General features: G+C 45.5%; 1 protein-coding gene across 1 annotated transcript in view; it reads right to left on the bottom strand.

Annotated features, from left to right (window-relative positions):
* The window catches only part of Itgam (integrin subunit alpha M), a 63,686-nt gene that overhangs the window by 11,635 nt on the left and 39,251 nt on the right, over positions 1-12,800 (bottom strand). The window contains exons 13-30 of the mRNA XM_021206608.2: positions 12,404-12,544; positions 12,114-12,326; positions 9,799-9,929; positions 9,554-9,717; positions 5,242-5,396; positions 5,021-5,152; positions 4,794-4,867; positions 4,430-4,571; positions 4,216-4,338; positions 3,636-3,715; positions 2,742-2,825; positions 2,365-2,440; positions 1,658-1,765; positions 1,432-1,515; positions 1,221-1,334; positions 1,036-1,137; positions 693-803; positions 5-220 (exon numbers count right to left, since the gene is read on the bottom strand). Coding sequence (XP_021062267.1) covers positions 149-220; positions 693-803; positions 1,036-1,137; positions 1,221-1,334; positions 1,432-1,515; positions 1,658-1,765; positions 2,365-2,440; positions 2,742-2,825; positions 3,636-3,715; positions 4,216-4,338; positions 4,430-4,571; positions 4,794-4,867; positions 5,021-5,152; positions 5,242-5,396; positions 9,554-9,717; positions 9,799-9,929; positions 12,114-12,326; positions 12,404-12,544 — 2,106 coding nt within the window. The 3' untranslated portion in view covers positions 5-148. The remainder of the gene's footprint in view (positions 1-4; positions 221-692; positions 804-1,035; positions 1,138-1,220; positions 1,335-1,431; positions 1,516-1,657; positions 1,766-2,364; positions 2,441-2,741; positions 2,826-3,635; positions 3,716-4,215; positions 4,339-4,429; positions 4,572-4,793; positions 4,868-5,020; positions 5,153-5,241; positions 5,397-9,553; positions 9,718-9,798; positions 9,930-12,113; positions 12,327-12,403; positions 12,545-12,800) is intronic.

The following is a 12,800-nucleotide window of genomic DNA, read 5'->3' as shown; positions in this document are numbered from 1 at the left end:
TCACACACACACACACACACACACACACACACACATTCCAGTTTTGTATAAGACATCACAGCAACATGTGTATCCATCAACTTCGGTGTTGGTCTGACCGTCTAGACCTGCTTGTTGCTGGAGAGGTCACTGCATGGAGAAAAGGCCATTACTGAGGTGGAGCATCTTGGGGGGCAGCTTCACTCATCATGTCCTTGTACTGCCGCTTGAAAAAGCCAAGCTGTCAGGGTAAAGACACAGAATCCATGGTTGCAGGTCAAGATCGGACAAAACAAAAAAGAGAGGGGTGAGGGAGACAGAGACACACAGAGAGACAGATAGACAGACAGACAGACAGACAGACAGACAAGATGACCAAGCAGGACAGGGCAGAAAATAAAAGGGACCTGGGGAAGTCAAGCAGGGAGAGAAACAGCATCAATGCTGGGGCTAGGCAAACAATATAATATAGAAGAAGAATCACTCTTTATACGGTGGTCATTGTAAACCAGGGACCATCCTAGTTGTTCTGCATGTATTAAGCTAATTTTCTTTGTAAAATGAGTGTTCATAGTATTGTTTTACAATAGAAGAAATCCAGGCACTAAGAGAGTCATGTCCCAAAATCGTGTAGTTAACAGCTATACTGAGTCTAACCCAATAATGGAGCGGCTGAGGAGTGGGGAGATGGGACAGAAAGAATCAAGAAGCACCTTGTATAGGCCAGCAGTGATGAGAGCCAAGAGTACCAGGCCCCCAATGGAGCTGCCCACAATGAGTGGTACAGGGTTGTGAACTTCATATGGCTCCACTTTGGTCTCTGTCTAAGGAAGAAAGAAGAGAAACAGGGTACAGCAGAAGAGATACACCTCAAACTTCTAGAGAGTTCCCTGAGCTCAAGGGTTGACCACTCCAAACAATCCACACCACCAACCACAGGCCTCACTTCTCTTCCCTCTTGTTTCTCTTGCCAGCCCAAAGATGAGCTCCACCACCCCAGCTTCCTCCTCCCTCCAAATAGTTCCACCCCACTCCACCCATGTCTGAGATGAGTACCTTAGACCTCACATACAACTCCTGCCCTGGAAGCAGGGCAAACGCAGAGTCATTAAACAGGATCTCAGCGCTGCTCACAAGCAAGAGGTGGTTATGAGAAGTCTGTGGGGGAAAGCAGAGTGGAAGGCAGGTCTGGGCACTGGACTATGACGGCTCTACCCAGAGAGTCTCTGAACACAACATACCTTGATGTACCAGTCAAATGATAGGTTGCCCTTGAGGGTAACATTGAATATTTCCTGAGTGTTGAAGGATGGGAGGTCACACTGCATTCGCTTACAGACTGCAACAGAGCAGTTCTGGAAGAGGGAGGCCAAAGACACAGATGGCTAAGACTGAGGAAGGCCATGATGACCATGTGTATGGCCTTGAGGCTGGAGCCCACCATGTTCTTACCAGCACTGGGGTCTTTTCAAGCTGATCCCGGAAATTGGAGCGAGAGGGGGATTTCTGCTCAGTGTGACAGGCACTTGAGAGGTTCTGAGGAAAGACAGACAGAAAAGAGGGTGCTGGACTCTGGTCCTGCCCAGCAGGGTAACAATCTGGGCCAAAGGGAGGGTCAGAAAAGGCAAGAAACAGATCTTTAATAAGACCTAAACTCTGGGGACCCAGCTGAACTCACCTGGGAGAAGATGACCTGGGGACGATCCCATATGGTCACATTGTTGATCTGGACAGGGATCCAGAAGACCACACTGACAGGGACGCTCCTCTGGCCCAGGTTGTTGAACTACATCAGAAAGGAGGGAGTGAGGGCTCACGCCTTGTGGTGTGGCTCTTAGGGTTGGCTCCTTATTTCCTGCTTCCCAGGACCACTGAAAAAAGCCTAAGCATCCTGTTCTTCAGAGAGATGGGAGTATGTAAACGAACGCCAGACTGGCTCATCCTAAGTTCTAGCTCAGCCACTTGCCGAGTATGAGAATTTAGTTCATGAGTCTCTCTGATCCTTAGTTTCTACATCAATAAACAAGGGACAGCAGGAGTGTTCAGGGGCCTGATAGACTGATCGAGGGTGTGTGTGTGTGTGTGTGTGTGTGTGTGTGTGCGCGCGCGCGCGCGCACGCGTGCGCGTGTGCGTGTGTGTATGCATCTGCGTGTTTGTGTGTTTGGAGGAGAGTGCACATATACAGTGCAAGTGCATATGTTTGCATGCATGTGTGTGAGTGTGTGTATGCACATGTGGGGGAGAGGTGTAGAGCAAACTTGGCACTGCACCTGGCACACAGGAAACTCATTATTCATGCTTCCTACAATAGCCTTCTGCCTTCTCTTTACATCAAGTTCCCTTCTCAGCATCCTCTCAGGACCCAGGCTTGCCCTGCTCCTCACCTGGTACTGATGCTGTATGACCTTACTGGTCATCTCTGAAGCTGTGAAGTTGAGATATCTGATAGAACTCTCATCGCTAAAAGAAAGAAGAGGGGACAACAGGTGACAGAACATGAAGGTGTCCTGAGAAGGGGGCTTGAACTGAATGTACAGAGACTAGGAAGGTGGCAATGCAGCCCTCAGAGGCAATGTCTGTCAGACACTGAGAGTGTGGGTTTAGGCGTGCACACACACACATACACATATACACACACACACACACACACACATCATTCCTCCACACAGGCACATGTCTATACCCACATAAGGCAGTGTATAAACACAAAGACAAAGCTGGTGGTGTCCAGCCTGATGGGGCACATGGGGCGGAGCAGTACCTGGTGACAATCATGTAGATGGCGTACTTCACAGGCAGCTCCAACTGAAACTCAGTTTTGTGGGTCCTGGACACGTTGTTCTCACTGAAAGGAAAGAAGTTCTTAGCCACCTCTAAGAACTGAGTATCAGCCTTCCCATCCCCCACCCTCAGCACCCAGCTATCTCCATATCTACATCCTTAACCCGCTCCACCTTGAGGAAAACAACTTATGGGAGTTGGTTTGCTCCACCCACAATGTGGGTTCCAGGGGTTGAACCTGGGCCGTCAGACTTGACAGCCTTACCTGGTGCGCCATCTCAGCAATCTCTATCTATGCTTATTGCTGTTGTGGGTGGCGGATGGGTTCATACACATCACAGCACATATGTTATAGGGTAGAGGACAACTTCGTAGTCAGTCCTCTCCTTTCAGCTTTACATGGCTTCCAGGGACGGAATGCAAGGCATCAGTCTCCACCCACTGAGCCATCTCCCGGGCCCTGCCTACGCTGCTGTGAAGCGTACCTAGATACCTCCAAGCTCCAGGTTTGCCTGGTGTGTGTACCTTTCTATCCGTGCCTTTGCTTGACTTACAATGTAAATACTTCAGGAGTCTTCTCTCAACACTGGGCATCCCGACCACTATCACCACTTGATCATTTATTTTATGCTATCTTACGATTACCAGTTTCCTTGGCTGTCAGTGTCATTGAGCATCTGTGGGGGAGGGAGCCACAACTATCTTCTTCATTGCCATTGCCCCTAGCACTTGACACAATGCCTGGCACATAGGTCTGTGCTCAGCCAGTGCTTGTGGAATAAATTAGTCTTCAAGACAGAGAACCAGAAGAGAGAAGAAAAAGGTTCATCCAGGCCTCAGATGGAGGGTGACTATCATATGTGGGAAGAGGTACCTGGTCACAATGGCCTTGAGGAGCAGTTTGTTCCCAAGGGAGGCATCAGAGTCCACATCGAATGTGACATTAAATGTGACCTAGCATCGGAGAATGGAGACAGTGATTAAAAATAGTAAAGAATGAACAACACAATTGTTTGCCAACCCCTGAATGGAATAAATCAAACATGATCTGCCTGCTCAAAGAATATTGTTCAGAAATTTAAAAAAGAAAGAAAGAAAGGATCACAGGTAATTGATCCTTAAAAACGTAACAACTGATGAAAGAAACCAACCACACAGAACCCCATTTGTGTCTGTGGATGGAAGATATGTGGGAGACGTGAGTCCGTGCAGAGAAGGTCAATTTGCAGCCCCCAGGGGCTATTAGCAGGGTCTCAGATTGGTCAGAGTGATTGATGGAAGCATAACTCTGAGAATGCCTAGAAGCCATGGGATTGTACACAGTGGGTGAGTTCGTGGGATGTTTTTACATCTCAATACAGCTGGTTTAATGCGTCAGAGAAGAAATGATAAGAGGAAGACAAGAATCCCATATGATGACAGGGACAGAAGACAGCAGGGGATGGAGCTCTGACCTCAGAATTAGCAGGAAAGATGGGATGGTTTATATTCCAGGTGGCGCTCTTCAGAGCCCCATGCCCTTCAGAAGAGCTGGACTCAGCAGGCTTCACAATCCACGGCTTCTTGGAGAGCGGGTTCTGAAAGGAAGGCAGACAAATGTAGTACGGTCAACTGCCAGCCATGGGGTTGAGGAAATCAGAGTCAAGAGATTGAAGAGGATTTGGTTACCTGGCTTGCTGACACCTTCCGGTAAGACAAGCCAGATGGGTAGTAGAAGGTAACTTGGGTCCCGTAGGAATCCTCACCGTCATTTCTCAGAGTCACACTCACGTTAAAGTCTGGGGGGCCTCCCACCACCAAAGTGTCCAAGCTGTGAGAATAGCAAGACAGGCATGTGGCGTCAAGGGCCTCCCTGAAGCAAGTCTGTTTGGGTGGAGAGAAGCTGCAGGCACTTGGAGAGATAGGGCCGTAAGCAGAGCAGGCACTAGGAACCTCGTGCCCCACAAATATCTCTGAAGAAGCCTAGGCTCCCTCAGAGGCCATGGACACATCGATTCAGGTTTGAGGGAATCAATAACAGAAAGAAGCTCACCCCATGGCACTCATGGTGATGCTGAGATCGTCTTGGCAGATACTGTCATTGCCACAGTTTTTCTCAAAGGGAAACTGGAAAGAGCATGATCAAAAGGAAGGTATAGGAAATGATTAAAGGTGCAATAAAATAAAATGTCTAAATGAGATAACATAAAGTAGCAGTGCTCTAGCAAGTGCACCCTGTTCTATTCTCTACTCCTGCAAGACCCCAACTCCAAGACTCACCATAGCTGTGAAGAACCTCTGAGCATCCACAGCCAGAACTGGTCGAAGGTTCCCAAAGGGCCGCGAGGGCTCCCCAACCAGTGTATAATTGAGGCGCAGGATGATGGGATTCACTGAGTTGTCCACACAGTCCTAAGAGATGGTAGGAATAGAAGGATCTACCTTCTTCAGTTTCCTAAGACCACCCCACCCTCAGTCAGATCTGCCATTTGTCATCTCACCGGTAAAATTAATTTCAGGGTTTCACATTTCTGTGTCAATCCAAAGACCTGGGTGCGCCTGCGTGTGTTGTTCTTGGTCTCATCAAAGAAGGCACGGATACGTGAGTGGCCAGGGTCTAAAGCCAGGTCATAAGTGACCGTGCTCTGGATATCTCCTGAAAGGAGAGGGCACAGTGATTAGGAACCAGGTGGACAGAGATCTGTGGCTACAACTCTGCTGCAGGATGTGGGATTGTCCACATATCATTTGACCCCTCTATATCTAAATTCATTACTTTCAAAGTAAGACTAAGAACAATTATTCTTTATAAGTAATTTAATTATATCTCAAGTAGGAAGGAGAAGGGGATGAAGAAGAGTGGGAGGAGGAAGGAGAAGGAAAAGGAGGAGGAGGAGGAAGAGAGAAGAAGAAGAAGGAGGAGGAGGAGGAGGAGGAGGAAGAGGAAGAGGAAGAGGATTGTCCACTAAGCCCTCCAAACACTAAGTCCTCCAAAAGTTGTGGCTCTTCTGTAAGATGTTAGAAAACTAATTTTGTTTTTTATTGTTGTTTGTTTTGTCCTTTGCCCTTGTCATTTGCCAGTTTGGCTACTAATCTGGACATTAACAGCTTAGGAGTAAATGACATGAGAGGAATTTCTATGTAGATTTCATGACACCTTCTCCCTACCATTCTCTAGTCTCTAAAACTGGCTTTTCTGACCCCTGGACCAATAAGAATGAAACTAGAAAAATATCTTTTCTCCTTTTCCTGTTTCTCTCTAGGTCAGCCACTGCTATTCTTCCACAAAAGCATAATCCTACTCTTTAAGAACATGGTCAGGGAAAGAAGGCAGACCATTGGCAACAGAAAACGTATTTAACTTGATCAATTTGACCTCCCAAATTAGTTCTCCCTCATTTGAAAATGAACTGTTTGAAAATGGATTAAACAGGAGAATATTGTCTTAAGCAAGCTGAGGCAGGCTCAATGATAAACACCAAGTGCTCTATGTGGACTTCTACTTTCTAATGGGATCTCACTTCTGATGGGAGTGAGTGTGTGTAGAAGACAAAACATTAGCAAGGGGAGCATGGGAGGATAACAGAGGCATTAAGAGACAGGAGCGCAGAGGGTAACGGAACCTATGTGATAAGGATAAGGACAGAGAACTGTGGGGTTGGGGGGGGGGAGTGTGGAAGGAGTTAGATGGGGATTGATCAGAATGGGCAGAGATGGGCAACCAAAAGTATGTGAGCATGAAAGTGCTATAAAAGAAAGTCAATGTCATAAGCTAATTGATAAAGATGAATTGTGCTGCTCTTTTGCTGGGGTTCTTGATGCATTTGCTGTTGAGTTTTGAGCAGGGTCAGAAACGAGGATCCATTTTCACTCTTCTACACGAAGCACTCGGGTTGGCCAGCACCATTGTTGAAGATGCTGCCTTTTCTCCCATGTGTATTGTTGGCCTCTTTATTTAAAAAATCACATGACTATGTGAACATGGGCTTATATGTATGTCCTCAGTTCTAGTCCTTTGGACAATGTGTCTGTTGTTGTGGCAGGACCATCCCATTTGTATCACCATGAATCTATAGTGTGATTTGAAATCTAGGGTCATTATGACTACAGGGAGAAAGTCTTTTTTCAGTTACAATAAGGCAGTTGATAAATGAACTCACAGTGACTGTGACAAGAAGAGCTACACGCGCTGAGGCACAACAAAATGTAGTCTGGAGGTGAGGCCAGAGAGCAGGAAGTCTCACCCCAGCTGAGGAACTTCTGGCAATTGACAGCAAAGGGGGAGGAGTTTCATGTGAGGATGTAGCCCCTTAGCAGGTCAACCAACCTATGGGGACCATTTCCCAAGAGTATTTGGGCAATGCAAATTAGACTCAATGGTTCCTGGGGTTTGGTTTTTGTTTTTGTTAAGGGGGATGTTTGTTTGTTTATTTGAAATAGGGTTTATCTCTATAACCCTGGCTGTCCTGAACTCACTTTGTAAACTAGGCTGGCCTCAAACTCACAGAGATCCGCCTACCTCTGCCTACCAAGTGCTGGAATTATAGGTGTGTGCCGCCATGCCTGGCCTCTTAATGTTTTGTTTTGTTTAAAAAAAAAAAAAAAGACACGAAGTTGAGTGGATAGGGAGATGGGGATGTAACGGAAAAGAGGATTGAAGGCTAAATATAATCAAGATACATTAAATGAAATTCTCAAAAAATTAATTAAGAAAGAGGGAATGGAAACAATGGAAGAGCCAAAGGATATGGGAGTCCTGTGAGACAAAATTCTGGATATGGCATAGCTGTGGCACTCACGACCCCACATCAGCTCCGCTTGTCTACACAAGAACTCCACAGCATTCTGTCATGGATGGGAGAGGCCGCATGAGGATCCACTCTTCCTTGGGATGCTATTGGCAGTTGCCAGGGTATGGTGGTCATTTTCCTCAGTGGGGTAGCCACTGCTAAGTTGTTCTGTTCTCCAATAAATAGCTTCCCATCCATGCTCACACAAGCATTAGATTCAGTGGGTCACAAAAAAAAAGTAAAAAAATAAAAATTACGTGAGCATAGCACAAGGACTAGTTGGAAAAATAAGGAATTGAGTAAAAGGACAGGTAAAAGTAATGGAGGTGACTCTAGCCAAGATACATTGTATACATGCATGAAACCCTGAAAAGAAATGACTACATTGTACACATATATGTTGTTGCCAGTAGGTAAATAAATAAGGGAAAACAAACACTGGTAAGCAAAAGGCACATCTTATCCTGCAAGATCCAGCTGGAAGAAAGCAAGAATAGTCTATAATGTGGGGACAGGAATTTTTGATATTTGATAAATTATCTTGTATTAGCAAGTATTTATTGTGCATTAATGTTGATAATGATGTTATGGCCTTATAAGAAAATGTTCCTATTTCAAAGATGTTTATAGGTGAAGAAGTAAAATGGTATGACTTTCATGTTTGTCTTAACATTCTTGAGATGTGCCGGCAAGATGGCTCAGTATGCAGCGGTGTCTGCTGCCAAACCACACGACCTGAATTGTATACCCAAGTCTTACATGTTGGAAAAAGAGAATGGACTCTCAGAAGCTGTCCTCTGACTTCCACACGTAAGCGTATGAATATATAAATAAAATTAATATTTTAAGGATTTCAAAGTCATTTAAGCTAGGTGTGGTGGCGGACACCTTTACTCCCAGGACAGGGAAGTAGAAGCAAATGGATCTCTGTAAGATCCAGACCAGCACGGTATACATAGTGCGTTCAAGGCCAGCCAGGGCTATACAGCAAGTTGAATTAAGGACCTAGAGAGGTGGCTTGGTGGTTATAGGCACATGCTGCTCTCACAGAAAACAGGAATCCTGCTCCCAGCACCCTCATTAGACAGCTCACTGTTGCCTGTAATGTCAGCTCTGGGGATCCAGCACCCTCTTCTGGACTCTGTAGGTACCCACACTCCTGAGCACATTCCTACACAGACACGTGTACATAATCAAAGAGATATACACATGATTTAAAATATAATAAATCTTTCTTTAAAGTAATTTTTAAAGATTCCTTGGCAAAGGAAAGAAAAACAAGGAACCCTGGGTGAAACATGCTTGGAAAGGGTGTAAACTTGTCCAAGAAGATGCTAGATCAGTCTCCTAGTGGTCTCTAATTTTGTGTTTAAAATAACTATTTTAAAAACATTTTAGTATGTAATTAATAAATATGTTAAGTTGGGGATATCGCTCGTTATAAAACTGATTGTCTAGCATACACAAAGGTCTGAGTGCAGTCCCAGCACTTGAGAGGTGGAGCTTAAAAGACCATGAAGTCCAGGGTCATCTTCCTGGGTTATAGAACTAAGGTCAGCCATGGCTACACGAGACTTTGCCTTGAAAAAAAAAATGTATCATCATTATTACTATTATTATGTTAAGTAAAAACAGAGTTTCAGGGAAATACATAAAGTATAACACAATCTACATAAATTTTAAATGTGCAATGGTACTACACATTGTGTGTGATTATGAGTGCTTCCATATATAGTAAAAATACAAAAATATGAACAGATATTCTTACATTTTAAAAAAGAGGATAAAAGATGGAAGGAAGGATTGAAGGAGGGAGGGAGAGGGAAATAGAGAGGGAGAAGAAGAGAGGGAGAGGGAGGGCAGGGGTGAGAGAGCAAGAGCTAGAGTTTTGGGGGCTGTCCCACTCATTCTAGTCAGGCTTAAAGAGGCTGTCAGTGCCAGTCGGAACTTCCTTCTGCTAGAAGGCTGGGCAGACGGAGATGAGACACTGTCCTGTAAACCAGGTTTACCCAGCACATCTTACCTTCGCGCAGACGGTCCTTGGTGTTCTTGCGGACACGGAGGCAGACTCTGACCTCCCCAGCATCCTTGTTTTTTAATACTTGTTCTTGACATGCAAACACACTCCTTGCTATATTCTTGGGGCTGAATTCCATGGTTGCCTCCAGTCTCAGCACGGGCCGGGCTCTAGGGGGGCATCAGAGGGCCATCAGGAACCAGCAGAGACCTTCCAAGGGGGAAGCCTGGTGCAGTGAGAGGGCCTCTCACCTGAGCAGCAGAAGATGCCCCTGCGCCCCCACAGCTAGGTCCATCAAGCCGTCCATTGTGAGGTCCTTGCCCCCACTCAGAGACTGCCCGAAGTACTGAAGTCCGGGGGAGAAGCGGGAGCCTATGATCCGCTGAGGGAGGGAGGGAAGAAGAGAGGAAATAGAGACGTCTGTGGCTCAGTTAACCAAGGCACAGACTCTCTTCTTTACAGCCCATACTTTTCAAGGAATTCAGATGACTTAAAACTTATCTTGTGCACACAGCAATTTCCTGTACAGCCCCAAAATCCCATCCTCAGTCTCTTTAGCCAACATCGTGTATGTAGGAGCTTGGTTTGGGGAAACTAGTAAACTCTCTGCATATATATTTTAAATAGGAAAATAATTCCGATGTACAGTCCAGATTAAGGACTACAATTCTAAATATAAGGAAAAAATTTTGCTATACTTTGAAGTGATTGAGCAATAATAAAACATTTTGTTTTTATTTTAGAAACAAAAGGGCTACTAGAATAGAGAAGAGCAACCCTACAGTTCCTGCTGCATCGTTTACAATATTTAAGCTAAAAAAAAAAAAAAAAAAAAAAAAAACAGTATTTGTCACCTTTTAAAAAATGTACTAAGGAACTGTTTAAGTCCAAACAATACCCAAGCTTTCCTGGATTATCTGAGTTTCCTAATGAAGACTGAAAGTTTTACAAAAAAAGAAATAAAAATATACTGTTTGGTTCATCCAGTCCTCATTTACACAGACAGAAAAATGCTAACGTTGACTACTGATCTAACCGAATGATCTCTTTTCTTACATTTACCTTCTTTGAGGGAGGGGGCATTCCTACACCACCTTGCTCATGTGGAGGTCAGAGGACAACTTCAGAAATCAGGTCTCTCTTCCACCACATGGGTCCTGGGAGTGTGTGTGCCAAGTGTGTGTGGAGACGTGAGAGGACAGTTTGAAGAAGTCGCTTCTCTCCAGCCACCATGAGGGGTCTGAAGACTGAAGTCCGGTTGGCAGACTTAGTGGGAAGCATTTTTTCCAGCTGAGCTATCTTGCCAGCCTAGTGTTTGATATCTAAGTTTGCTCATACCTAAAAATCCATTACTTGAGATCTATATGTCAATACACACACACACACACACACACACACACACACACACCTTTAAAAAGAAAGTGGTGGTTGGGAGTGGCGGCGCATGCCTTTAATCCCGGAGGCCAGCCTGGTCTATGAAGTGAATACCAAGACAGCCAGGGCTGTTACACAGAGAAACCCTGTCTCAAAAAACAGACAAGCAAATAAGGAAGAGGAAAAAGAAAGGTTTGTGTGTATAGGATTGGGGCTTCTGGTATTGTTTCACTGGGAGGATACTTGCTTTGAAATTACCTGTAATGTGGCAGGTTAGAGATCTCTGGCTTACTAGCTGTTCCCACTAACAATCACCTTTAGTTTCAATCACATGAGGAAAACATGTAAAAAAACAATGAAAGCAGAATAGCATAATCCATTCTGCATTTGCTTCTAACCACAGACTGTGGGTGAACATGCACGTGTGGACATATAATGTACCCTCTCCTTCAGTTTTCCCCAGGCACATCATCCCCAAGAGGCTCTGCAGGCTCATGCACACACTAGCAGCGCTTAGTGGATTCAGTAGGGTTTGGGGTAGGGGACACACATAGAGCTGGAGAGTGGACTCAGAGCTTAAAAGCACTGGCTGCTCTTCCTGAGGATCTACAGCTCAAGGTCACCTGTAACTCCAACTTCAGACATCTGATCCCCTCTTCTGGCCTCCTCCGGCATTAGGCACAGTGGTACACAGACATACATGCAAGCAAAACACCCATATGCATAAGATTAAAAAAAAACATTAAAAGAAAGAGCATATGAAGTTGGGAGCGAAAAGTGGTATGAAAAGCATAACAGGACTTGGAGGGATGGGACGGAATGGGGGTAGATTTGATCAGACTCATTATATGCATGCATGAAATTCTGAAATAAAATCTATTTTAAATACTCTCACTTTGGCCTTGTTTTCCTCTGAAGTTATAGCTCTAAGCTATGGTAGCAATGGAATGAGAGGATCCTGCTTCCACTGTTCATTTTACATGTAAATTTACTCTGTGATTAAAAACAAATTTAAAACTGAACCTTCAAACCCATCTGCGAAAAGTGTGCTACTGTTTTGAAGGTTCCGGAAGAAATGAAGGAAAACAGATCCAGCATTTAAATCAGAGACTCTCCATATCACACACACACACACACACACACACACACACACACACGTCAGTGCTGTGCAGCGTCAGTAATGGTGTCTTACCTGGCTGTGGGAGGCACTGAGGCTGGTTATTGATGCTCCATGAAAAATGTACACAGCGCCCTGATTCTCCTGCTCTCCTGGGGCCCCGATGGCCACATCTGTCAGTTTGTCCCCGTTCACATCTCCCAGCACTGTCAGGGCTGCCCCAAAGCGACCCCAGGGATGGCCCTGATCACCATGGAGAAGAGCTTCACACTGCCACCGTGCCCTCTGCTAGAAGGAGACAGTGATAGACTAAAGATCCTGGTGCCCTCCACCTCACCCCCAGCCCCACCAGGTCCTTCACTCACCCCTCGAGGCAAGGGGCACACTGACACCTGGCCTCCTCGGGTCTTCTCGTAGTGATGGGGGGCCCCGATGAGGATCAAGTTGGTATTGCCATCAGCGTCCATGTCCACAGAGCAAAGGGAGGCCCCAAAATAAGAGCCAATCTGAAAGAGACAGGGCAAAGATCATACACCTCTTTCCACCTGAGATGGGAACTTCCTGTCTATGAAAACATCCATAGGCCGGGCGTGGTGGCGCTCACCTTTAATCCCAGCACTTGGGAGGCAGAGGCAGGTGGATTTCTGAGTTTGAGGCCAACCTGGTCTACAAAGTGAGTTCCAGGACAGGCAGCCAGGGCTATACAGAGAAACCCTGTCTCGAAAAACCAAAAAAAAAAAAAGAAAGAAAGAAAGAAAGAAA

Source organism: Mus pahari, chromosome 1, assembly GCF_900095145.1.
Source record: "Mus pahari chromosome 1, PAHARI_EIJ_v1.1, whole genome shotgun sequence".
Lineage (NCBI taxonomy): Eukaryota > Metazoa > Chordata > Mammalia > Rodentia > Muridae > Mus > Mus pahari.
Note: the sequence above shows the minus strand (reverse complement) of the source record. Positions and strands in the feature narration are given on the sequence as shown.